This window comes from Temnothorax americanus, unplaced genomic scaffold, assembly GCF_048541705.1.
Source record: "Temnothorax americanus isolate GAGA-0224 unplaced genomic scaffold, ASM4854170v1 Scaffold15, whole genome shotgun sequence".
Taxonomy (NCBI): Eukaryota; Metazoa; Arthropoda; class Insecta; order Hymenoptera; family Formicidae; genus Temnothorax; species Temnothorax americanus.
In genome coordinates, this window is record NW_027509286.1 from 586561 (window position 1) to 612609 (window position 26049).

The following is a 26049-nucleotide window of genomic DNA, read 5'->3' on the forward strand; positions in this document are numbered from 1 at the left end:
GAGAAAAAATTGTAGGATTTTATTCGTCTTTCAACCAATTATAAAATTTGTATTATTTAAAACTTATCTAATTGTTAATAACACGCACATGTGAGACGAGTTTTGAATATTGATTCTCGCGCGATACCGATTGGTCTAAAGAGAAACGTACGCTATTGCAACAATCATTGGCTTTAACAACACATTGTCAAAGTAATAAAAATCTGTTATCTTTCTAAGAAAATATTTCACGTAATTTTGTTAAGATTAAGGTCGCCGGAAAAAAAGATAACGAGGAATAAATCGTGCTTCGCGCGCGTTCTAATTCGGGGCAGACGACGTCGAATCCTGGGTTGCGTTCCAAAATTCACTCTGGGTAACTAAAATCTATAGTTTACGTCACGTATGTACACTGTAGCATTTTAGTTAACTAGAGTGAATTTTGGAACGCAGCCCTGGGGGGTGAAGGAGGAGAGAAAAGAGAACGCGCGCGTTCGGCAGACCAAGCCGCTGAGTAGCAGTCGAACGCGCGTGGCTCTTTGGCTCTTACTTTTAGAACCAACCGCGCAACGCGGAGCGTTGCGAAGACAAACTCAACAGTTGTGCAACTGCTGGTGTCCGCTGAACGCGCCCAATCACGGCGGTGTTGGCAGAGTCCCGTTAAAAGTTGCCGCGCTCGATGGCAGGTGGCGCCAAAGGTCCGCGCGTGCGGCTTTCGGAAGTTCCGTTCACAGTTCACATTTTCACATTGGTTCACATTTCGCGTTCCGTTGTTCCGTTCGATGGTCACTCGGCGTCGGCTGTGACTCGTCGGTGTTCGTCTATGGTATTCATGGCCCGTACGAGGCACGACCACGACCGCGCGGTGTTTACTCGGAAAGTGTCGGCGATCGGTAACGGTGACCGGTAACCGTCGGAAAGTCAACGGCCAACCACCCCCGGATCGATCCCGCGCGGCGTCTCGGCACGGAGACTCCACGCTGCGCGATCTCGGCCTCGCCTAGCGACGCCCTGGTGAGAATCGGTGAGAATCGCCCCGTGGTGGTGAGACGGGAGCACGGAGAGAGTTCGGAGAGTCCCGCGTACCGTCGGAACGGTGCGGCTGCGGCGCGCAGCGTCGTCGATGCCCGGACGGTAAATTTCGTCGCGTGGAACGGCGAAGCGACGGAGGGAGGAACTCGCGCGGGAAATAATCGTCGTCGTCGTCGTCGTCGGCGGCGGTGGAAGCGGCGACAAGAGGCGGTGAGCAGCGACGGTGGCAGAGGCAGCGGCGGAGGGGGAGGAGGCGGCGAGGGGAAGCTGTTCATCGAACGGAACAGCCGCGCGCGCGGAGGAGCGGCGATAAGTACGCGGAGCGCGGCCCGAGTTGTCGCCCATCGCCCATCGCCCATCGTTGTACGGTTCGTGAAACGGGCGCGGGCATATCACGGGATTAGGAGGAGGCGGCGGCTGGCGGCTGGCGGCTGGCGGCTGGCGGCGATTCCCTGGTAGGTAAGTGTCCGCGCCTCGCCGAGGCGACGTCGTTGCCGTCGGCCGCCCGACGGCGACGGCCATCCCGATCTGCGCGAGTCGGAAAGTCACGGGACGACACGGCTACGGCGGCGGGTTCTCGGCGCGGCACGGAGTCGCGCTGCTCTCCGCCTCTGCGGGGCTCTCTTGGCGCTCGCCGGCGATGAACGACGTAGTCGCGAGGGGTGTGTCGGCGTCGGCCCTTGGGTGCCGCGTCGCGCCGCGACGAGCCGTCGGGCTCTGCGTTTTCCTCTCCCCCGTCGGAGCATCGCGATCCCCAAATTGGCCCTCCTCCCGCGGTGCGCGGTACTCTTTATCTCGAGCGCGCTCGCGCTTCGCCGTCGCTCCGGCGCTTACTCGACGGGCGGCGATCGACGCCTCGCCTCGGGTTAAACGTCGTCGCGCTTCGCTAATTACTTACGGCTCGGCCGTGCCGTATCGCGCTTTGAACCTGCGCCCGTCAACGTCGCGCGGGACGGGTTCCGTTATTGTGTCGCGTCGCGAGCAGTCCGTCGCGGTATTTCGTCGCTCGTAACCGAATTCCGGTCCGGGATTCCGATCTACGGCTATAGATAGACGTATGGAATCTCTCTCCCTCGAGACAATTCTCTCATATTTTGATGAATCGCGCATTCCGATATTTTCGATACCGCGTTCCGTTGATGGTCGCCGCAACAACAGGTTTTAGGGACCTACGTTCGACAGACAGCTCGGGCGCGACGCGGACGCGCGATGAACCGTAGATAAAAAAAAAATTGTGTCCCTTTTTTCTCTTTCCCTCTCCCAGTCGCTGTTACTTTCGTTTCTCGTATATTAGCCGACGGCGTTTCAGGACGCTCGCTCGCTGCGACGCGACGGGCGTAATCTGCGATTAACCGTGACGTCATCGCGTTAATAAGTGTCCGGCAGATAATCCGCGTTCGCGCGTTCGTTTTGGCGTATGACGTCGGCATCTCGGTGGTGCGCGACAAACGCTCAATGGCGCGATGCCATTTTGTCAAAAGTCGCCCGATCGCGCCAGGTCGTCGTCGCTGAACGCCGCTTCCGCCGATCGACGCTCCGGCCCGCGACGATTTATCGCCGTCGTCGCGCGTTATCGGTCGCTCCGCGCGTCCCGCTGCTCCCTGACAATTGCGTAAACGCCTTCGTCGTCGATCGATAACCCGAGCGAGGGAAAAACTTGGGGATCGATAGGATTAGGGGAGTCTCGAGACACGACTGTGAGACGTTCTACGATTATTTTGTAGAATTTTGGTTTTTTCAGCTGGATGGAATCGCGAGGTTTTAGACTAGACTTGGGACTTGGGACACGATCTTAAATTCATGATCGAGCGGATTGAATATCGTCCTTTAGAGACCTCGGAGACCGGTTGACTTAGACTTGACGGATACAATAGTTCGGGCCCCTGCGGGAGCGACAGGCACGTGTGCAGGTGCACGCGCACTCACGCACGCACGCACGTACGCACCATATAATTCCACGGCTACGGGTTGCGTAAGGGTCTAATCGTTGTATCGTACGAGTCCTCGCGCCGAGTGTCGCCGCAACAACGGGCTCGTTTCGAGCCTTTCCCCTCTTTTTTTTTTCCTCGATCACTGCCGCTTCTACAATACGGATACGACCGTCGAATCGAGGAACACGCGGGCCCGAGATAGAGACGGCGAAACCGACGATGGCGATGGACCGTTCTGAATCGACGCGGCGCGTGGTACCATTATTCGCCGAACCGCTCTTCGTTGTTTTCAGCGCCGCTTAAAGAGAGAAGGTGAGACAGGGAAACGATTGTATCTCCCACGAACGCGCGACTCCCGATACCTGGAACGAGAGAAAGAAGCGAGAGAGAGAGATCAGTCCCGGCGGGAAGAAACGCGCGCGGATCGCGCCGCACGCCGCGCGTCGACTCCGTCCCTGATCCCTCTCTATTTTAAGACGAGGACTCGCGGACTCGCGGACTCGCGCCGGTAAGCATAGAGGCGAGCCCGGCCCGCCGCGATCGCTTTCATTCAGCCTGCGGTGAGACCGAGAGAGACCCGCGTTGTCCCGTTATCGTCGAAGATAAGCGTATTTGCGCGAATGGGACGGTACCGCGACGACTCCGCGACGATGGTACCCCACTGATCTGGAATAGAAGGTTTTGCCGTTGTGCCGGACAACTTCGCCGAGGTAGAACTTCGCGCTGGCCGCGCTCGAGTGGCTAACGAATATTACGGGGAATACGAATTTGCTTCGAAGCGCGCCAGGCGCGCGTAATCGAGCCCAGTGATTTACGCATTGCGGAAACGGGCCGTCTCTTTGTCTGCTCGGAAAAGATCGTTGTGGTCGAGCATTCGTCGTTCGTGGGACGGACGTTGCGTTCCTGTTGACGTAACGTTCTCTCTCTCTCTTTTTTTTTTCCCAATATTTATTTCTGTCGATTGCCACTTTGGTCAATATCGCGGCCGATATTATGGCACGGTATATCGCGCTGACAACGAAGCCAAACGCGCGTATATGCGAGAGGGACTTAAACGAAGCCACTTACGCCGAATACCTCAACCCCTTAACGTTAATTACCGTCAATTCGCACCGAGTGTTCGTCGTCGTTCACGGTCGCCGCTGCATTTTTTTTTCCTCCGAGCGGCGTTCCCGAATTGAATTCGGTCCAGAGTGTATCGAAAGTACGTATATCTTGGCTGACGAATCGCTTGTCGAGCGAGCGTCGTTTGTACTTGGCAAGGTTTCAAATAGCGATACTCTATACAAATACCGCGCGTTATTTTCGTTAGATACGATTTGCGTTTATAAGCAATTTATTTGGTACATATATAAAGATATATACAAAATTAATATTAATATCAATTTTTTTCATTATCAATATTAAAGAATATTGATAATATTCATAAAAATATATGTGTATATATATATATATATATATATATATATATATATATATGTGCAAGCAAAAATAGTGACAAGACGTAACACGGTGCGATGAGATAATCGACGAATATAAATCTCAAACGCATAACGCAACGTGAGTAAACGGAGTAGCGAGCTGGCAGTCTTTTATTCTCCCGTCAAGACCACGGGATTATCGATCACCATCCCGGTGGAGTATCGAGAAGTGCGAGACACGCATAAAAATCATACGGAGGGAAGACGTTGGTCGTATACAATCGGACGGGTTCGATTGTGTTTCGCGCTTGCGTGCTGACGTAATCCTGCGGTCAACCGTCGCGCTTTTTTTCCTCTCTCTCTCTCTCTCTCTCTCTCTCTCTCTCTCTCTCTCTCTCTCTCTCTCTCTCTCTCTCTCTCTCTCTCTCTCTTCCTTTATTTTGTTCGCTGTTACAGCGGAAGTGCACGCGCATGACGTTTTCCAGCGCGGTAACAAGTCGCGGAAGCTCGAGTCGCCGCCGGCGGCGAAGCGAATCGGTATCGTTGAGAAGCGACTTGTCGATTTGCGGCTCTCCAGGAGGTACGATCTCGTCTATATCGACCACGATGAGAGCGCAACGCGGTTGCCAGACGAAAGGGATTACATTTCGCGAATTAGAAACGTTCAGCGTGGGATTTCCGGCCGATGCCGCGACGGATGGCGAGGGAAACGCGGCGGCGTGAAAAGGTGAAAAGCGCGACGGCGCGTCGCGCCGCCGCGCCGGCCGCCGTAGGATGAGGATACGCGCGCGTAGCCGGGTGCGAGAGCGTTGCGTGGTGCGCGATGCACCGGTACTTGGCGTAAGGAAAGTCAAGCGGTGAACGACCGTTGACACAGATATCCCGTGCCGAGCCGAGCGTCGAGTAAAATAGCCGGCACGGTTGAGCATTCTATTTTACATCGTTAACGGAACTACGCCCGCGGGTAATTAAGGGAGGGGAAAAAAATCGAATGACGGACACGCGGTACCCCCCGAAACCCCCCTCCCCCCTCGCGGCGAGGCGACGAAGGGAACCGCGTTGTTGTAACGCGTAATACGGTCGGGTTCGCCGCGTCGTTGCACGCACACGATTCCCGGTAGGGCCCCGCAACTTTATTGATCGCACACCGGTAAGGTGTCCATATATACCTCGCACCGGATTCGGGAGAAACGAGCGTAAAATGCCGCTTTCGCGTACACGAAACGGCGAAACACCGAGCTGCGAGACCTTCGTTGCTTTCGATTTTTATAGTCCTTCTTGTCGATTCCATTTCTTTGTCCATTGTCCGCTGTAGTTCTTCGAACGGACGCGTTGAGAAATCTTTAATAGCCACGCGAAGTGATTATTTAGTATCAATATGAATTAATATCAAAAAAAAAATTTAGTAAATAATATTAAATTTATATTAATATTTTTCTCTTTGTGCGTTTTGTGCATTTTTGTGCGTTTCTTTTTTTAACGCCTATCATTACGCGAATTGAAATAATTAACGTCGAAAATTCATCGAGACTTTTGCTAGCTAGTGGTGATATTGGAACATGACATTTTACAGTTGCCGGTACTTGTACGAGGCTCGAAAATGGCAGACACGAGCCAACGAGCATTGAGCGAGCCACACACGAACGGAGTTGTGGACGACGGTTTGACGGAAGATGATAGAAGCAAGATCAGACCCGCGGATATCGATGCGGTAAGTTTCGTGGTATACCTACGGCAGTTGAACGTTTTCCCAATAATAGAAATCGAAGAAAGTTTGACACGCAATGATTTCTTATTTGAGTTTCGCCAGAGCGTGAGAAATGCTTGAAAAGTAAACGAATTAATTCAAACGTGGTTAAATAAGAGGAATCTATTCGTTTACAGGATATGAGAGAAATGGAGAGGAGAAAGAGGGTCGAGATGATGATGAACTCGCGAATCTTCCGGGAAGAGCTGGAACGTATAATTGAGACACAGATGAAGGACGGTGCTGGACCCTCTGGTCTCCTGCAACAGATCTCTGATATGATGGGTGCACAGGGAGCCCGATTCAACGGCAATGTGTTCAAAAGTTAGTCTTGTTTTGCTTTAAAATTGTCATTCCTTGAAATTGCCTTCTCCCGTTTTTTTTTCCCCTTACTTTACTCTAACTCGACTCGTTCGGAAATGTGGTAGATTCAACGTGCGTCTTGCCTATCAACGACATACGCGGCGTGGAAAGCATGGGATACGCCAAGGGCGAGAAATTGCTACGGTGCAAGATGGCGGCGGTCTTCAGATTGCTCGATCTCTACGGATGGACGCAGGGCGTCGGCGGGCAGATCACCGCCCGTCTCAATCAGGATCAGGAACACTTTCTGGTGAATCCTTACGGGCTACTCTATCACGAGGTCACCGCCTCGAGTTTGATCAAGGTGGACATGCAAGGCACGATTATCGAGCAGGGGACGACGAACTTCGGCGTGCACGTCGCTGGTTTCCAATTGCATTCGACAATACACGCTGCGAGACCCGATATCAAGTGTATTATTCATATTACTACTCCGTCCGTTACCGCTGTAAGTAAACGTTTCGTGTCTCCGGTTTCTTCATTCTCCGATAATCCGTTTCTCGTTTGTCTCGTGTATCTTTCACGAGCGTTTGCATAGTATGCTCGATTACGCGATGTCGCTTTAATAGTCGGTTGACGACGAACATTTATTAGCTCTGCTCCGAAAGGAATTGACTGACACACGCATGACATATTGTGTAGGTTTCCTCCTTGAAATGTGGATTGTTACCGATCGATCAGGAGAGCATAGTGATAGGCGAAGTGAGCACTCATCAGTACATAGGAGGTTCCGTCGACCCGGACGAACGGGAGAAGATCGCTAGAAATCTCGGGCCGATCAATAAGGTTATGCTCCTGACGAATCGCGGTGCCCTTTGCTGTGGAGAAACGGTGGAAGAGGCGTTCTTTAACGTTTACAATACCGTAGTCGCTTGCGAGACGCAGCTGAAGCTAATGCCCGCGGGCGTAGACAATCTAAGCCTTATCGGCGAGGAATCGAAGAAAGCTATATTCGAAGCGTCGCGAAAACCACCGACTCCTCAGCAACAGAGTTCAGCAGTGGAGTCGTCCGCTCTCGCGGAGAAACTCGAGAAACGCTGGAGAATCGGCGGCGCCGAATTCGAAGCTCTTATGAGAATGCTCGATAATGCTGTAAGTTTGTCTCAATTGTTCACTATAATCGTAATATTTGCGTTGGAGAATATATCTGAATGTCGTTTCTTCTTCTTTCTCAGGGATTCCGTACGGGCTACATATATAGAAATCCACTTGTAAAGGGAGAACCCCCGAAACCGCGAAACGATGTTGAAGTTCCACCGGCCGTATCGTCCTTAGGATATCTACTCGAAGAGGAGGAATTGTATAAGCAAGGGTAGGTTTCCACTTTCCCACAATTCGGGGATTTTTTGTTTCGACGCTATAAAGTAGTCAACGCTCAGTCGATTTCTTTTTTCTTTTCTTCAACAGGCTGTGGAAGGGCGGACGCAAAGGTACAGACAGATCCCGTTGGTTAAATTCGCCAAATGTTTACCAGAAGGTTGAGATCCTGGAAACTGGAACACCCGATCCTAAAAAGATCACCAAGGTAGAAGTCATTACTTTTGAGAATAAGACCGACTAATTTTATTTACTCATTTCCGCGCGATTTCGCCCGATGCTAAATCTAATATAAGCAAGCACTCTTATTTGGCAATTATAATCGCGTATTGTGGCTGCTAATCTGATTACGATTTGCGTATAATAACGAAGAAGGAAAGCTTTAAATGTATCAAGTGCAAAATTGAACAGTTATGACATATTAATATATATTAATAGTTATAACATATATTGATATATAGATTGTAGAATCGTTTATCAGATTTTCGTTTAGTTTGATGTGAGAATATAAATTTCTTTCAGACTCTTTGATATTTCTGCTTTGCGATTGTATCGCAGATTTGTCTTAATTAGAAGAAAATACCTTGTTGATATTAGATTTTCGTAAATTTAATACCACGGTAATGTTATTAAGATTCTTTGGTTTGTTTTTCGTGAATAATTATTTTATTTTATCGAACAATGTTGAAGATATTTTTAGCGATGATTGAGAAAGACAAATGCGCATATTTACGGCCGTAAATAGATAGTATATTCATATATGCAATGCGATATGTAATGCATTGGTTATTCCATTTTTGTTAGCAGTCAGTTGCATTTTATCACGTTATGTTGTGTAATTTTGTCTTGTTTTTGTCAAATTTTTTTTATGCGTTTTAATTTTATTGTACAATCAGAGACCAAGTATGTGTGTACTAATTAATCACGATTATTTATATAAATTCCACGCATTCCAACTTGTGCCATTAATTCTCAACATTAACTGCTGATACTTAACGATGATACCTTTTATATTATGTAACTATTTCAATCATGGCAAACGTTCTCATTGAACAAACAATATATCTTATTGATGTTGGTTAGAATGTACTGACACATATAGCGATATATTGCTCTTTTTAAACTATATAGATATAACTCTAACTCTTGTTACAACAGAGCTTGATTCATATTGTTTAATAATAAATGCTTATTAATGCGATATAACGAATTACTTAAAAGTTCAAAGTTGGAGCAAAAAAATCACAGTTTTAGACGCTATGACCAATGTGCGTATATATGTCTGTGTGTATGCACGCGCGTACGCGATTTATGTGTATAAACGTTGGTCATCTGATAACATAACATATTAACGAAAAGATATCGTCTTTATTATTTAAATCAAAACTAATTTTGATGCACAAATTTTCATCAACATATACGTGCAATGTTTCTGCGATATAAAAAAATATCGACTATAACGAACTGTCATCAATACATAACAAGTATTAAATAATTTTTTATTTTAATTTGTTGCCAATTGAAAAATATTTTATAGACAATAATTATTTTTTTTTATTGTACATTTACAACATTTATTTTCATTTCGACAAAGATTGATGGCATGATTAGAATAACTCTTTTTTTTTTTATCATAAAGAGATGTTCTCTTTTAGTGTATAATAAAATTCTATTTAATAAACAAGAATCTTTTATGAGATAATATATAATAAGAATATAATAAAACACGCGCGCAAAACGAGAGACAGAACGAGAGCGGTCAAAATTTCCGCAAGCAAAAGTTACGAAACATTAACGTGTTGAATTCCAGTCAATCGTTAGTATAAGTATATCTAAATACCTTTATATATAAGATATTAACGACTGTTCTTCTGTAGCTTCTTGATGTTTAAATAAAGTTATACGTGCTGTTTAAAAGAGATGATTATATCAACTTTAATGAAACTTCAACTTTAATAGCGTTCCAAGCACTATTTATAGCCCGCAGACGCTACGTTAATAAATTTAGCTTACTTTCTATAACACGATGCGAAGTTATATGTATGTTGTCGTCTACAATATATTTATTAACGGTAACTACAAGATTCTGAGATTATCTAAATTCTGCGCAACTACCCTCCGTCAAGTAGCCTTATACGCAAATTTTTATCTTGGGATAAAAATTGAATGTATATAATAGAAGTACAATGGAGTTTGGCATTTCGAATTTGTGGCATTTTATTCCATTATTGTATAAGGGAATAAAATAATGATTTAATATATTGTATCTTATCTTAAGCATTTTTCAAACGCACTTTTGCCACAATATACATAAGACATGTATAAAATATATATACATATATAAATATTTCTCACGACTCTGTATGAATGTGTGCCTGATCTCATCGTCAAGATCTCGTTGGCCTGGTTACACTGAGCCCACTGCATTTACAAAACCAGATCAAGTGACCCTTCACATTTAGAAAATCTAAGCTACTTCCTTGAAACTAAATGTTAGGCTTAGTAATTAATTGTCAGATTGCCGAGTTGTAAATTTGTATTGCATGTAATTGTCAATTGTATTGAATTTTATTTTGAATTACTCAAGATACTGAGTATGTGATTTATATAAAATGTCGATTGCAACAGTAGCTGCAATACAAAATTACAATGTTATTAAAGATATGTTGCCAGTGTTTTGATTATTCTGGGATAATTTATTAAAGGGGAGGAAAAATATGCAGCAGGCACACATAGCATGCAAGAGTCTTATCTTATGTTAGCATAATTGCTTCTCACAACGATTCGAAGGGGGTCGACTAATGTTCTGGTTTTGTGTGCAGTGGGTGTCTGACGGATCTCCTACCCATAGCAGCACACCAGTCAAGATAGACGGTGCTCTTCAGTTTGTTCCGAAAAATACCAACCCAAAGGAGTTCAAACAATTACAACAGCAGGTAAGTATTGTCCGTTGCATTTGAATTATATATCCTATTTGTCTTCGTTTCTACTCTTTTTCAACATCGGTTAATATGCATAAATAGGAATGTACAAATTTGATACACTTTCTCCATAGATTAAAGATTATCGACGAGCAGAAAAAATATCGGCTGGCCCGCAATCCCATATACTGGAAGGTGTATCATGGGAGGAAGCTAAGAAAATGCAGGTACACAAGCATCGAATCTTTTTCTTGATTTAAACCAGTTAGATACGTCCCATTTAATAAATTTAGCGAAGAAAGAAAGAAAAAAGCTTCCTATTAGTAGCGATAATCACGTACTGTTCTGATCTGAATTTGAATTGCAACACTAGCATCTTTCTGATTATTATTAATTACTTCATAAATCCCTGCATTAAATATGTATGTTATCTTTAACTTGCATACTCGTTGTTTACAAGGACGCGACAATTAGTGGTACCGGAGAACAAGTAGTTTTAGTAGGAGCCGCTAGCAAGGGTATTATACAGCGTGGTTTCCAACACAATGCGATGGTGTACAAGACACCTTATGCCAAAAATCCTTTCGACGCCGTCACGGATCAAGAATTGGATCAGTACAAGAGAGAAGTCGAACGCAAACAGAAGGGAGATCCTTGTTAGTTCCATTCGTCACTTTTCTCATTAAATCTTTTCCCCGTATTTTTGCATGCGTCTTGTATTTACGTATCCCCGTATCTTAGAATTATTCTGTGTTCACTTAATGTTCACCGGACGTTGAACGGAACCATTAATATTACCTATTCTGTAAATAGACGATGAGTCACAGTCAGAATCCGAGGCCTTGTCGTCCTTTAACATCAGTCGTGCGACGCATGAATCCAGCACTGCCAAGAGTCCTATTCAGTCACCGGTTTCTGTTACTTCGGAAACGGAAGAGGAGAGTAGAGACGGTAAATTCATGTGCTTAATTCACGAACGGGGTTTCCATACGTATCATAGAATGTGTACCACGTTCTGAACTTTCATCGATAAAATCATATCGTTACATTTTTATTTTCTACGTCATTAACGAACACTCGCGTGTACTCCTTTTCTACAGAACCCCGAGTATTGCGAATAGAAACGAAACAAGTGCCTGCGCCGAGTCAACCCGAAGTTGTGTTAAGCGATGGTGAGTCTTTCCTCATCTTTTTTTTCCTTTTTTTCTTTTTTTTTTAATTTTATTCCAAGTAATCATCTCATCAGCCTGCATAAGTGTTTAAACGAGTGATTAGTAAAGTCATATATTACAGTGAGATGTTTACTTTAATTCAACTCCGATTCTTGCATGGCCATAGCTTTTTGTTTGCGGTCAATTCTTACGACATTTGCATCTCTGCCTTTATAACAAATTTACCACTAATCAGTAAATATAGCACGTTATACAATCGCGCACGAAGATAGATAATTTTGCACGATGTTTGTCCATTGTAATGGTAAATTATTTGCGAGACAGATAAACCTATATTTCGTGACTGTCAGAGGTACTATGTACATATAGCATTATCAAGCGTCATGTAACGACATCGGATCACGAGGCGCATTTTATTGATGAATAGATATGAATCGTGTACGTATTTATTTTTAATATACAGTGAATGATGCTACTGCAGAGTACCTTAATGAGATGCGCTACAGAATGACTGAACGACCAAGCGGTTACAAAGGAGGTGAGTTTTATTTTATATAGGCAAATGGAGATGGATCTAATCCATCATTCCGAATTACTCTCTTTCCGGCACGTACTGTGTATGATGTTCGACCGAAGAAATCGTATCTGGCGTTATATTTGTAAAATAATTAGATCTGCATGTGACTTTTCTACGATTAATGGCAAAAATGGACAATTATAAAAGGAGAAAATTTTACGAAATTATAAATGTTTAGTCGTAAAATGTAGCCCGAATTGCGACGTAAAGGATACATTATCTTCAGTTTAACTTTGTACGTAGTTTTGATACGATTTGACTAATCTCGTTTGGTTGAGATATATTTCATCTGGTATAAAGTGCACGTATTCCAGTATGGAATACGCTCCCCATCCGCAATAACTACATAAAATGCACGTATATATAATATATTAAAGATTGTGTAAATATATTTATTTTCATATTATCATTTTTGTCATGCTTTTGTCTACGTATACGGCACATGTCTCGAAAGCTTTCTCGTCTTCTTTCGCCACTCGAAATAACGATCATAAATGCTTGCACCAATAACTAATGTTCATGCACTTTCGTTAATCTCGTTTCTTCTTTATTTCTGCGTGAAATGCTATATAGATCTTGAAAATACACGTGGTTTACACTTAATCCGAAATGCGATTTCTATTCGAAGCTCAGATGAAAACCACACTTTGGAATTTCTTGTTTTCAATGGGAAATTAACGAATGATGAAAAATAATAATGACGAATAATAATCGATTAATACAAATTCGAGATAGCTGTTCTTTTCTTTTGCACTGTAACACAAATCGCGGTGAGTAATAGTTATATTTGGGATAGATGAACAAAATAGCAGGTTTGCGCGCAACAATACATTTCTAGCATAAAAATAAAGAAACGCATAGTCAGAGGATGGATGTAGAGTTTTTATTTCGAGCGTAGCGTAAGCGACGAAGAAGACTCGCGCATGGTGGAGAGTATCCAAGTGATCGTGAACGTTCTCTCCGTTTCTCCAAAGCGAGCAAACCGATCGATCGTTCGCCGGTTCTTATGTCCGAGATATACATTTGGACATAATGCTTGCAGATTGCGAACTAGCCAGCAATTGCAGCAGCATGAGCAGCGAGCGTGCGCGAATGTACCGGCAGTTTTCCGATATCCGACGTCCTTATGATAGCCTTCGATTGGAGAACGTTAGAACCTCGATGACCGCCGAACGAAAGAAACCTCTTCTAGTTACGAGAACGCTGGTTAACGGGCGAAGCCAGATTGAGCTGAACGCGATCTCTCGGGACGAGGCTTTCGTAAAATCGCGCTACGAAGCGAGGCAGAAATTTTTCGGAGATTTCGAACGTCGAAAGAATTTAGCCGCGGACTCAATTGCGTCGTCAAAAACGGAGGTGACGAATGCGAATAACAAAAAGAATCGGTCAACGTTTGAACAAAATTCCACGGTGAGCTCGAATATGAAACCGCTTGTAAACCATCTTGTAAAATTGTTCGATCCATCTCTAAACACGAGTACTAAAGAATGCGTCGAGAACGGTGAAACACGGTCGAGCAATGAAGTCGCGGTGCATTCTGTGGAATGGGCGAATATCGCGCAGCCGAGTTTTGTTAAACGTGTTAACGTGGAGAAGACGCCGAGTTCGCGTAATATTGTGCCCCATATAAACGGTAACAGTCAGACAGAGGAGGAAATAGGACACCGTGAAAGGGCTGAATGTTTAACGATCGAAACGGTTGCTTCTGTAAAAACGGAGTCTTCAACTCGTGGAGATAAATCGGACTCGATAGCCGGCACGAATAACGAACAATCGCAAACATTGACAACATCAACGGCGACGAATACGGAAGTGACACTTGCGCGCAGCTGCGCTGAAACATTTCAACATGATAACAGCGATAACGAGGAAGGCGCGCGGCCACTGAACGATTTATCTTCCAACAACTGTGACGAGCGGTCGATCGATCGTTATGAATGCGACGAAGATAATGAGGCACCGGCAGATAAGGAAATAAACGGCGAACTGAAATCGACGATGGAACTGAGGAAACAAAACGTTCGATCTTGGATCGAGAGCTCCATGTGCGAGAGCAGCTGGTCGAACAACTCAGAGACCGATCCATACGAGTCATATTGCAACGATATCACAAAGATCGTTGAGAGCATCGACGTGAATATCGCCTCGTCGAGGACGGAACTGGACGCGTTGCCCGACACGGACACCTGTGTCAAGTACAATCTCGACTCGACGAATATGAGCCTCATCTACAGCTTGACCCCGCCGGCGGCCGTTGACCAGGACGAGAGCGGCAACGACGATACTTCGCACGATTTGGCGGAACGCTCGTCGGAATGGCAGTCCGATTCAGCGAGAAGCGACAATGACGAGCCGTTGAGCGATTACATATGGATAGAGCCGACGACGAAGGTGGAAGGCATCAAGTCTACGCAAGATCGCAGATCGTCGAGCGACAGTAACAGCTACGCGGAATTGGAACAGCCCACGTCCGAGAGGCACTCGACAGGCGGTTCCGACATACTCGAGTTACCGAGCTGCACGATCCGCGAGTTGAAGGACATCGACGGCGAGATCTTTCACAACGGGATCAATGAGTCCGCCAACGAGATCATCGCCGATCTCAACGCGTCCGACGAAGCGTCGGCGGACGACGCTGTGGAAGTCGTACAGCAGATCATCGACGAGATTATCGAGTCCATTTACGTTTTGCTGCATTTTGATTCCTCTATTTACGATCTTAGCATCATGAGGGAAATCGTGCGCAACTTGATCGACGGCTACCGTCACGAGTGCTCGCTCGTGGAGTCTGCCGATCGAGCGTGCATGCCGGATGTCTTCACGACGATCGGCAATGACGTTGACAGTATTTGTCGCCTCAAAGGTTTTCTGGGAAATCTGTCATCGGACAATAATCAAGATTATGAGATGGAGATACATGATACGGAGAATCGCGAATCCCCCGCCGTGTTTGAGTTTTGCACCGTAGCGAAGACGTTGCCGATCGTCGCCGTCGGCAATGGCGCTTTGGAATTAAACTTCCGCGTTGTCAAAGTCTCGACGGACGAATATGCGAAGATGTCGCCGGGTGCCCATCTTCGCATATTCGGCGAAAACTTGATCGCCAATGATCGCGGTATCGGTAAAAGGGACGACAAAAGCGCAGCTGTGGTAAAATCAGATATGGAAACGTGGCCGTGCGATCGATGCTCCTACTGCCGCGAAGAGGCGGAATCGAGGGAGCCGTTGACTTGTTTGACGCCTATAAGTGAGGAGGCGGACGATGCTTCGCGCGAGGTCGTCGACTCTGTCACGACCGCTTTAAAAAATCCTGACAATGAGCCGTTGTGTCACTTAGAGGCCGGTGATGTTAATGAAGAAAGTACTGTAAATCCCACGAGAAAGTCTGTCTCCCTCGATGACACCTACACGATCTCCGACGTCAGCTCTGTCGTTATCTCGGATAACGATGACATGAACGATCTTGAGGAACGATGCGACGTTTGGGACTCCTCCCTAGATTGCATGTCGTATTCGTACGAGACCAAAGAGTTCATGCGCCTGGAGAAAGCGCTCGCGGACAGTTCGCGATTGAACGTGTAACGCTTCACTCGTCTTTCAGAAAGACGACATCTTGTTCTATCTTAATTCCGACAATTGTTTAATTGAATCATCAAAGAGTACAGTTTTCCTCGATGAAAAGGAAAAAAAGACGTTTCGACGATTGACTCGTCGAAATACGTGCATCCGCGTTGCGATAGCGTTTCAACTTGCGTGTCGGTTGCTCTAAAATTTATTTCTCTTAATATTCAGAATGTCTGTAAAAGCGTCATACGGTATCAAATAGTTTGCACGCTCGACCTAGCATGTCATTTTTTGTGCACGTTTAACGCGTCGATTTTCTACACATCTTAAGAAAGATGACAAAGAAAGACTAGTCCCTTCGTATAAGTACGCGCGAGCAAACGTTAGATGTGTAAGAGACTCGCGTTATTTTAGTATCTGTTAAGTTTTGATGATTCTATTTTTTCTCATAGCTTTTATAATTTTATCGTTCCTTTATGTACAAACAAGGCGCGTCCCCTGCGCGATCGACTTTAAGCACATGGATCGAAAAAGAAAATTTGACAATTGCACGCAAATTTGCATTGACATTCATAAAAGTGCTGATGTCGTTTGTTTTCGAGTATTCTCAATTTTGATTTTCTGTTTTTTCTTTTTGTTTTTTTATTTTTGTCAAGTCATGACTTAACGTAACTTGAAATTAAAGGCGAAGGATTTTGTTGTTTAGTGCAATGTATTAATTTTAATGTTCTACTTTATTCTTTTGGTATGTGATAATAAGTTCAATCGATTGTTATATTACGATATGCACTTACGCTACCTCCTTAACAATATTGTAACTAAATCAAATTACATTGCGAATGCTTACATAACTCACTTTTATATGAATACATTTTCTAATATCTATTGCAATAGCGAGGTGTTTGATGGATATAAAAGTTTGCACATAAGGCTTCTCTTATCATTTTTCCGCACCCGTCTCTCTATTCGGACCTACGTCAATCCTCACCGTTTATCCCGTTACCTTTTCAATGGTGTACGTGCACGTCCTGCAAGCTGCGAATGATCGATGCTAATACGTGTTTGCTTGGGAATGATTGATTTTATATAACGAATCTCCACGAACGAGTATACTCTGACGAGTACCAACCAACGTCGTTTATTCGAGAGGTAAGATGTCTGTCTCTTTCTCTCGCTTCTTTTCATTTTTCAGTTTAAAGTACGATAATACATGATTGACAGCTCGGTAGGATTAATTTTAATCCTTTGGCTTACAGATTGTGCTTTGCAATAATATCGGCTGTCTTATTACCTTACGGATTATCTTATTATTACAACGATCTGAGGATTCACGTCCCGAATAATCAATTATTTGTGTTTTAGGAGAGAATACCGTAAACGGCGATCACTCGGACGCTCATCACAGTACTTTTTCGCAAAGTAGCAAGGAGGTTTGTCGTAATACTTTTAATATCAAGCACACACGATACACATACCGTATGCGGAAAATTGGTCTGTAAGACGTTAATTTCTTTACTCTTCGCATTTGAAGCGATTTTTGATTACGTTGATACTTCAGGTGAGTCTAGAGAAAAAATAATCACACAAATTCAAGTCGTTTAGATCTCGTTTTCCAAATTATATAATGGACTGAAACAAATGTTTGAAGTACTTGCTCCGCAACTTTCTCTTTTTAAAGCTGATTGTGATACATGAGTGCATTTTGAACATTTTTTAAATATATTATAATTCGAAAAGAGAGTAAAGTTTTAAATGATGGCTCTAATAGTGGACTCGCGTACAAATCTCCGCATAGGTATGTGTACATCGGGTTTCGTTCACGTATTACATTATCTCACATATCTCATGCATTCGTTAATAATACATGGGAACGCTGTTTTCGTAATAAAATATGGCATAAGACATTTCTCGATTTACAATATGCTACAAGAGATAACAGCGTGTCCGATTCGCGAACGGATTGTCGCTTCACTTCTTGCATCAATTGTCACAATTACAGCTGGCATAGCCGCTCATAGATTCGCTTCCTACAAACTGTTCTATCGTATCGATTTGCATGCGATCAGATAATTGACTTAATAGAACGATTAAGCGTGAAAGTTCGGCGCTCTATGCATGTGCATGCAGAAAGGTTTATGGTTACGGTTGGGACCTTCCGTGTTAAGGGTTCCATGTCGCAGGATGTGAGCGTTAGCGAGGAATCGCCGAAGAAGGAGAAGAAGAAGAAGAAGGGCCTTAGGACGCCATCCTTCCTCAAAAAGAAGAAGGAAAAGAAGAAGTCGGTCGAGGCGTAGGTAGTCGTAGCTCAGGTAAGCGTTGCCACTCAAAATCAATCTATTTTATTCTCTGGATTTTGATATCGACGTAAGGGAATATATTTCGATTTGCGAACAAACATATTTACGGATCTATTGAACGTCGTTATCTCTATCTTATGAACATTAGTACGCTTATGCTAGAACGTTTCTTATTATCTGTGATCTACAAATCGATCGTACGATCGAGCGAGTCGCTATTATTTTTTTCAGACCGATCTCTTATAATATCGACTGTAATTTTGAAGAGTATTGCGGTTCTCCGATGAATATATATATATATATATATATATATATATATATATATATATATATATATATATATATATATATATATATATATATATATATAAATGACCAGCAACTCGCTCGCTCGCTCAATCGATCATCCCAGTCGACGTGGTTAATTTATTGATCCCGGGCGTTGCTCACACATTGAAGGTATGGAAGAAAAGTCAAAGCTTTTCCTCTAGAGATTAGACGCGCTCGCGCTAAATTTCATTCATATGGCTGCAGCAACGATCAAATCATGTTTTTCTGGTAGAATTACATTTTCGCGTAAATGAAGAATTAAATATATATATTTATTTAATGTATAATGCGAAGCACACACACACATATGCAGTGAGATACCGAACGTTATTGACGTCGAATTAACATCTATATTTTCAGACACTGCCACAAGCGAAAGCTTCTCGTAAAAAATAAAACGAATATGCAAGTTTAAACACAAGATCGAAACGAGCTCGGTTTTAAAATAAAGGACGAGATTCGACGAGTAACGAAGCACAGACGAATGGCGGAAGATGAAACGGAGGTGGGATGAGACGTGCACGAGAAAAAATCGAAGCGAACGAGCAACAATCACAGCATCTTTCCAGGACTCAAGACTGCCATCGCATTACGTCTACGATAAGGAAACTATATTGTACTGTTAATGTTTTTACGTTTTTAATTTGTTAAGCGTCGCGCTAATGTATTTAATCCGCTATTTAATTTTGCCTCTCCTATCCCGTTTGTGTGTAACGCAATAAAGAGTTACATATGCATACTTTACGACGAAGAAAGACAGACAGACAGATAGAGGAAAAGAGGCGTCATCATTATTGTCGTCTCTATTATTTTACTTCGCCAATGTCGACGCCGTTGCCATTGCCATCGTCGTCGCCATCGTAATTCTCGTTGTCCATTTTCCGCTCGTCGTTATCATCGATATCGACACCAACGTCATCATCGTCGCTACCGTCGCTACCGTCGTCGTCTTCGTTATGGATCATCATCATCATTATCATCGTTATCGTTATCGTTATCGTTATCGTCATTATTATTGCCGCCATCGCTATTATCATAATCACCCTCGTCGTCGTTGTCGACGTTGTTGCTATTATGGTCATCGTTGCTATTTGCTTCTACTCTATTTTTTTCCTCTATCTCGAGATTGTCTCGATTCTTTGATTGTAACTGGTAATTTGTAGATTATTAGGAGAAAATTTTTGTACGGTCTCTTTTGAAACGGAGGGATGCGATACTTCACGTAAAACGTTACGTGGAACGTTGATCGAAATATATTTTACCTCAAACGAATTCGTGAATTCCAACTGGGTGATATTGGATCGGCTCTATCGCGAAGAAAAAATAGATGTAGAAGTGAATGCGAAAGGCTGTGTTCTAGAATTTGAAGCTGGCGTGCGAAAGAAATGTGTTGCGAGAATTACGGATCTCACTGAGACTGTTCTCTGTATCAAAAGCATCCCGGACAATAGAAATCGCCTCTGACTCCCGGACTGATGTACTCGTTTTCGTGATATGTATAAAGTAATTTGTGCCGTACGATATCCCGTCGATTACGATTGTTACCGAGTTGAAAACTTTATTACAACTGTCTATCGATTGGCGTTTCGACATAATGCTTTATAAGGCTATCGACGTAATACTTTATAAGTTATATCAACTCAATAAAAAAAAAAAAAAAGAGCGTTATGCAGGCAGTAAGTCATGCCTCACGCCTCACGGCATTCATCAGCTTGTATTGTTACCAAATTTGAACAAATCGGTAAGCTTAGGTATGTCCATTAAAATGGTATAAAGTAAAGTAGAATCAGTGTGGAGCCGAAGTGGAACCGAAGTACGGCGACGTGTGTGCTTTCACGAAATTTTCAATTTTATCTACCTATTCGACCTAATAGTTTAAACATTTCAACTCCGAGTTTATTATGACGAATATTCATTGTACATATAGAAGCGCAGAACCATGTAATAACTAATGATTTTTTTCCTTTGTATTTCCCCTTTTATATAATGGATTAATTACTCATCGATGTGTAAAAACGTGCCTTTCGTATCTTCAATCGATTAGTCTTAACATTCAGCATTTCTTTACAGTATCTATTGATTTTTGAACAATTGATCATTCGATTTGCCTTCGGTCGTCGCGTGTCATCTGCAGTTGAATAACAGCTTTTGGCAGTAACTTCAACAAGTCGAACTTGGTTGGACCAAGTAAGTAAGAATATCTTTCCCAGAGTCTCGTGCTGTCTTCAAAAATGGTCACGCGTTCTAATAAGTGAGTAATTGCTTAAAGAGCAATTAGAGTCGCGAAATGCGGAACGTTGCAATTTTTCTTTGGCTTGTTGAAGCTATCGAGGAGTGGTTGCTCAAATTGATGATTCGAGCACTAATGATTACGTTCTTTACCTATAATTGACGATCGACCGCTTATAACGTGTGTTTTGTACAAATAAAGTCGGCGTTATATATCTATATATAACATATGTATAACTGTATGTATAACTGCGTGTAACACAGAGTCGTGTTATACGTAGAACCGAGTATGTGTAAACGGGGAGGATATATAGTGCTGTTTTAACAGTTTGAGCATTGTGAATCATTCATGCTCGAAGTGTGGCTGGAAGGACTAGACGAATAGATAATAATGAGAATGAAAATAAAGCGCACATGCACATTGGCTTGCAAGTTTTTTTTTTATCAATGCATGCGCGAAGTGAAAATTTTAATATATTTTATTATGCGCTGCTGTTTTTATCGAGATCGATGTTGACGACCGTGATCATTACTATTCGCACTATTATTATTTTTTAGTTTATTATCAAAATATTGTATTAATATTATCGTCGCTATTATCATAGTTTTTTATTATTAAGGTCAACGCGATTTTACCATCGCCGCATTGTATCTAAAGTGCAACAAATTGCGAGCTGAGCTCGTGATGCAATCGAATTTGCACGTCGTGCTTTCTTCCTCCGAAATGATGACGATTCATCGGGCGCGAGAGCCCACGTGCTTCATCGACCTGACTATGACACATCTGTGAAGAAATATTTGCCCATATATACTTTCTTCTCGCCTCCTCTTTCCTCATCCTTCACTCGTATTCATGTATCATGTAACGATTGGTAATAATTGTACGATCGAAGACGTATATTAATGCAATCTATTATTGTATAATGGTTGATATAATATATAAATAATATTACAACAAAATACACGAAAAAGTATTTTTAGATGTGCTTATATTTTTCAGTAGTTATTTCTTCAAAACGATACCAAGTGACAATTGTAAAAAAGCGAATACGCTTCTCTCGTCGAAGATTCCATATGTGTAAGAATCAAATCGGGGGAGGGGAGGGGATCGGATAGGAAGCAATGGGAAATGTTTACATCGCGATAGGTCGCTTCGGATTGCATTATAAAATCAGATAAAGAAAAAAAAATTCGCAATAGGTCGCTTCAAATTGCGTTATAAAATCAGGTAAAGAACAAAAAAATCGCTTAAGCAATAAGTGGCAAGCGTCGTAGTATAAACACGAAATACGAAGAGGCAGAAGTAGGAATCTCGACGATTAGTATTCCTCCGCACCGTCTCCCTCGCCATCGACGGAGTCCATGCCGACTTCCTCGTAGTCCTTCTCCAAGGCGGCGAGATCCTCTCGCGCCTCTGAAAACTCGCCCTCCTCCATCCCCTCGCCTACGTACCAATGCACGAAGGCTCTCTTGGCGTACATCAGATCGAATTTGTGATCGAGCCGCGCCCAAGCCTCTGCGATCGCCGTCGTGTTGGATAACATGCAGACTGCACGCTGCACCTTGGCGAGATCACCGCCGGGAACGACGGTAGGCGGCTGATAATTGATGCCGACCTTGAAACCGGTAGGGCACCAATCAACGAATTGAATGCTGCGCTTGGTCTTGATAGTCGCAATTGCCGCGTTAACGTCCTTCGGCACTACATCGCCTCTATACAGCATGCAGCACGCCATGTATTTTCCATGACGAGGATCGCACTTGACCATCTGATTCGCGGGCTCGAAGCAGGCGTTTGTTATCTCGGCGACGGAGAGCTGCTCGTGATAGGCCTTTTCCGCGGATATGACGGGAGCATAGGTGACAAGGGGGAAGTGAATCCTGGGATAGGGTACCAAATTTGTTTGGAATTCCGTCAGATCGACGTTGAGCGCGCCGTCGAAACGCAGCGAGGCCGTGATCGAGGACACAATCTGGCCGATCAGGCGGTTCAGATTTGTATAAGTCGGGCGTTCGATGTCCAAATTACGTCTGCAGATGTCGTATATCGCCTCGTTATCCACCATGAACGCGCAGTCGGAGTGCTCGAGGGTGGTGTGCGTCGTCAGGATCGAGTTGTACGGCTCGACAACGGCCGTCGAGACCTGGGGCGCCGGGTAAATCGCAAACTCGAGTTTCGACTTCTTCCCGTAGTCCACCGACAGTCGTTCCATCAGCAGGGACGTGAAACCGGACCCGGTGCCGCCGCCGAACGAATGGAAGATCAAGAAACCCTGGAGCCCCGTGCATTGATCCGCCAGCTTGCGAACGCGATCCAAAACGAGATCGACTATCTCTTTGCCGATCGTATAGTGGCCGCGAGCATAATTGTTGGCGGCGTCCTCTTTGCCGGTTATCAATTGCTCCGGGTGGAAGAGTTGCCGGTACGTACCCGTACGTACTTCATCTGCAAGAACATCGATGAGTGAGATTCAGTGATCCGGTTGTCGCTCGTTTTAAGGAAACTTGTGCGTAACGTAATATCGTTACTCACCTACGACGGTCGGTTCAAGATCGACGAAGACCGCTCTCGGCACATGTTTCCCGGCACCGGTTTCGCTGAAGAAGGTATTGAAACTGTCATCGTTGCCCCCAAGTATCTTGTCAGACGGCATTTGCCCATCGGGTTGGATACCATGCTCCAAACAGTACAGCTCCCAGCAGGCATTTCCAATTTGTACTCCCGCCTGTCCTACGTGGACGGATATGCATTCACGCTGCAAAAAATATTGCACTTAAAAATCGTACATTAAATTGATTAAACTTATAATTTATATTTATAATTTAGATCTCATTCATATAATAGATGAATCAAAATTCTATTTGCAATTTTATTTTAATAATTGCACGCGAAAAATATATACATTAGAATATATTCGCATATAAAATGCGTATCAGAGTACGTACATGCACGTATATAAAAATATATAGCACGTCAAGTTTATAAATAAACTTCTAACATAACGATTACAGATAATTTAAGATGGAGAACGTGCTCCGTCATCTAACAAATACATCTCTGACAACACAATGCTGACTATAATATATGCATATACGTAGGAAGTTCCAGGGTCGGCAGAGATGGAACATGAGAATATAGCCGTTAAGGGGATCCTGGAGCAACGGCAATTATTGATATTTATAGATGTCCGATTTTCTTCGAATTGGCTTTACAGATTTGAAATCTCATTAACGCGTTTAATGGCAAATTGAAGACTGAAAACTTGAAAGAATAGAAAAAATTAAATTTGATACTCGGTGTACCTAACCTTTTGTACCTAGAGCTATCATTTCATGGAAACTTTCATTCGATACACGAATTATATAGCTTACGTGTACAAATCGAAAGTACCCTACTAATCGGACTAGATCAAAGAACAACGTTGAATCATTGAAACTGTAAGATTTAAAGCCTAATGAGAAATATTTTCGCTGATCGCGGATTTCATGCATGCGTACACACACGCAGCGTACGTGGCGTTGCCCGCGTTGCAATCTGACGAGGACAAAGGACAGATATCTCGTTGGATAAGGACAGAATGATTAAAATTATCGATATTTTTAATTCCGCTTGGATGAGGGTGCACTTCCCAGGTCCGGAACATAATACAAAGGTACAGGCAATAGGAATGGGGAACAGCAACAGAATGTAGATTTTCAACCTGCCGTGTATATATATCAATGCATTCCGTTCCTATTCCTTTTGCCTGTACCATTGTATCGTGTTCCGGCCCTCAGTCTCTCGTAAAAGCCCGACAAGATTTCTTCCCGTCGCCGCCCGCCAAAAACGACAGACAAAAGACAAACCATTCGCTACGGCGAAGCTTGTCGCGTTGCGTCGCGCAAATTTTTGCTTCTAAAAGTAGCACCAACGTAATGCAATCGCGAGCGTCGCTCGCGGCGACGTTACCCGCGCCAACCGGCAAGATCCTCCCTCCCTTTCTCTCTCCCTCTCTCCCTCCCCACGCTTCCCTTCAAAGGGAGACACACATATTTACAATGGTACACCTCGATATACCGGGTCGCTCGTCAACGAAAGATCCGGCTTCGTTTCTCGCCAATGTCGTTACGTCGCACTTGCCCACGACGGCAGGCAGAGACGACCGACGAACGACGGTTTTAAGAAGAGAGAACAGATTTTACGGTCGCGGAAGAGGTTAAGGTCCTTACCATCTTGACGAATGACGAAACGGAGACTCTTGGCGCGATACGTTCCTGACGGCCGTTCGAACGGAGTTGGCGATGGAACTCCCTCGAACGATCTCGGCTTGACTGAGCGCTTGCTCAGAACGGCCGGTCTTTTATAGCTTCGGTGGGGGCCCGTTCTACGCCCGTCCCAGGAGCACGCCGCCTATGTCTCTGACGCTCGTCACGCTTATCCGACTATGTAGGGTCATGAGATTGCGTAACCGACCGTACGCAGCCGACCCAATCACGCTGCTGGAGCGAACGTTATAAAGTTCAATCCTTTCCCCCCTCGGCTTCAATAATCGGTTTTGAACCTGCAAGGATTGATAGCTACCTATTACGCACGTTCTTCGATATTATCGTTGAGAGATTTTTTGCATTTTTCACGCGGTTCGCTTCTTATATTCTTCCCGGCTTACCTCGATCTCGATCCGCGCGGCGAGGAGAAACAACAAAAACCGAGGAAGACTCGCGATGTCCGAGGTGAAACTTGGGCTCTTGTGGAGTGTGGACACGAGACAGTTTTAGAGAGAGCACCATAAATAAGTATATCGCGGAGAGCGACGAACTCTCGGCTCTCGGTTGTTAAACGCGCACACGTATACCTATATGTGCACTTCCGTCCTAGAATAGCCGCTGCGTCCTTACCGTATCCGTTTTGCTTGCCGCATCCGTCGAATGGGCAGCGTCCTTCTGCAAGGTCAAAACGACGGACGTAAATCGTATTTGAAAAAAATTGTAATCTTCGACATTTCGTCAAAGTTATCACCGCGACTTGCAATTAAACCCGCTTATTGTCCGCGATAGTCGATAGTACGGTAATTTGGACAGACTCTTGAAAAAGACAAGTTCGATCCCGATATATCACGTCGTATATAGATGAAAAGAGTTGACTCGCGCGTGCTCCTCGTGCCTTTGGAATGAGACTTCGATTAAGTCCGC

General features: G+C 44.0%; 2 protein-coding genes across 13 annotated transcripts; one reads left to right on the forward strand and one right to left on the reverse strand.

The window, feature by feature from the left end:
• Positions 1-737: 737 nt before the first annotated feature.
• Hts (adducin 1-like protein hts) lies at positions 738-21860 on the forward strand. Of its 12 annotated transcripts, none has more exons than XM_077401622.1 (16): positions 5046-5090; positions 5937-6074; positions 6248-6434; positions 6539-6921; positions 7116-7565; positions 7649-7785; positions 7881-7998; positions 10613-10726; positions 10846-10938; positions 11172-11367; positions 11525-11662; positions 11812-11883; positions 12347-12421; positions 17387-17454; positions 18190-18333; positions 19012-21860. In XM_077401622.1, exons 1-15 carry the CDS (start codon positions 5049-5051, stop codon positions 18316-18318), a joined length of 2340 nt encoding a protein of 779 aa, XP_077257748.1. In that variant the 5' UTR covers positions 5046-5048; the 3' UTR covers positions 18319-18333; positions 19012-21860. The 12 variants fall into 12 exon arrangements, with proteins under 12 accessions (XP_077257743.1, XP_077257745.1, XP_077257747.1 ...); XM_077401623.1 differs by having other exon boundaries at positions 18205-18333; XM_077401626.1 differs by lacking the exon at positions 18190-18333.
• On the reverse strand, positions 21853-25250 carry LOC143894945 (tubulin alpha-1 chain). The gene is made up of 3 exons (XM_077401646.1): positions 25090-25250; positions 23414-23636; positions 21853-23326 (listed from the first exon to the last, which is right to left on the reverse strand). The coding sequence occupies exons 1-3, from the start codon at positions 25090-25092 to the stop codon at positions 22200-22202; spliced, it is 1353 nt and encodes a 450-aa protein (XP_077257772.1). The 5' UTR covers positions 25093-25250; the 3' UTR covers positions 21853-22199.
• Between the last annotated feature and the right edge of the window lie 799 nt (positions 25251-26049).

Excerpts from the sequence above, each read along its gene's own strand:
- LOC143894945 (XM_077401646.1), bottom strand. Across the intron at positions 23,327-23,413 it reads TCTTGAACCGACCGTCGTAG|ATGAAGTACGTACGGGTACG; the intron begins GTGAGTAACGAT and ends ATGTTCTTGCAG.
- Hts (XM_077401615.1), top strand. The coding sequence starts at position 5,049 with ATGCCGCGACGGATGGCGAGGGAAACGCGGCGGCGTGAAAAG. Across the intron at positions 5,091-5,936 it reads AAACGCGGCGGCGTGAAAAG|TTGCCGGTACTTGTACGAGG; the intron begins GTGAAAAGCGCG and ends GACATTTTACAG. Across the intron at positions 11,884-12,346 it reads CGAAGTTGTGTTAAGCGATG|TGAATGATGCTACTGCAGAG; the intron begins GTGAGTCTTTCC and ends TTTAATATACAG.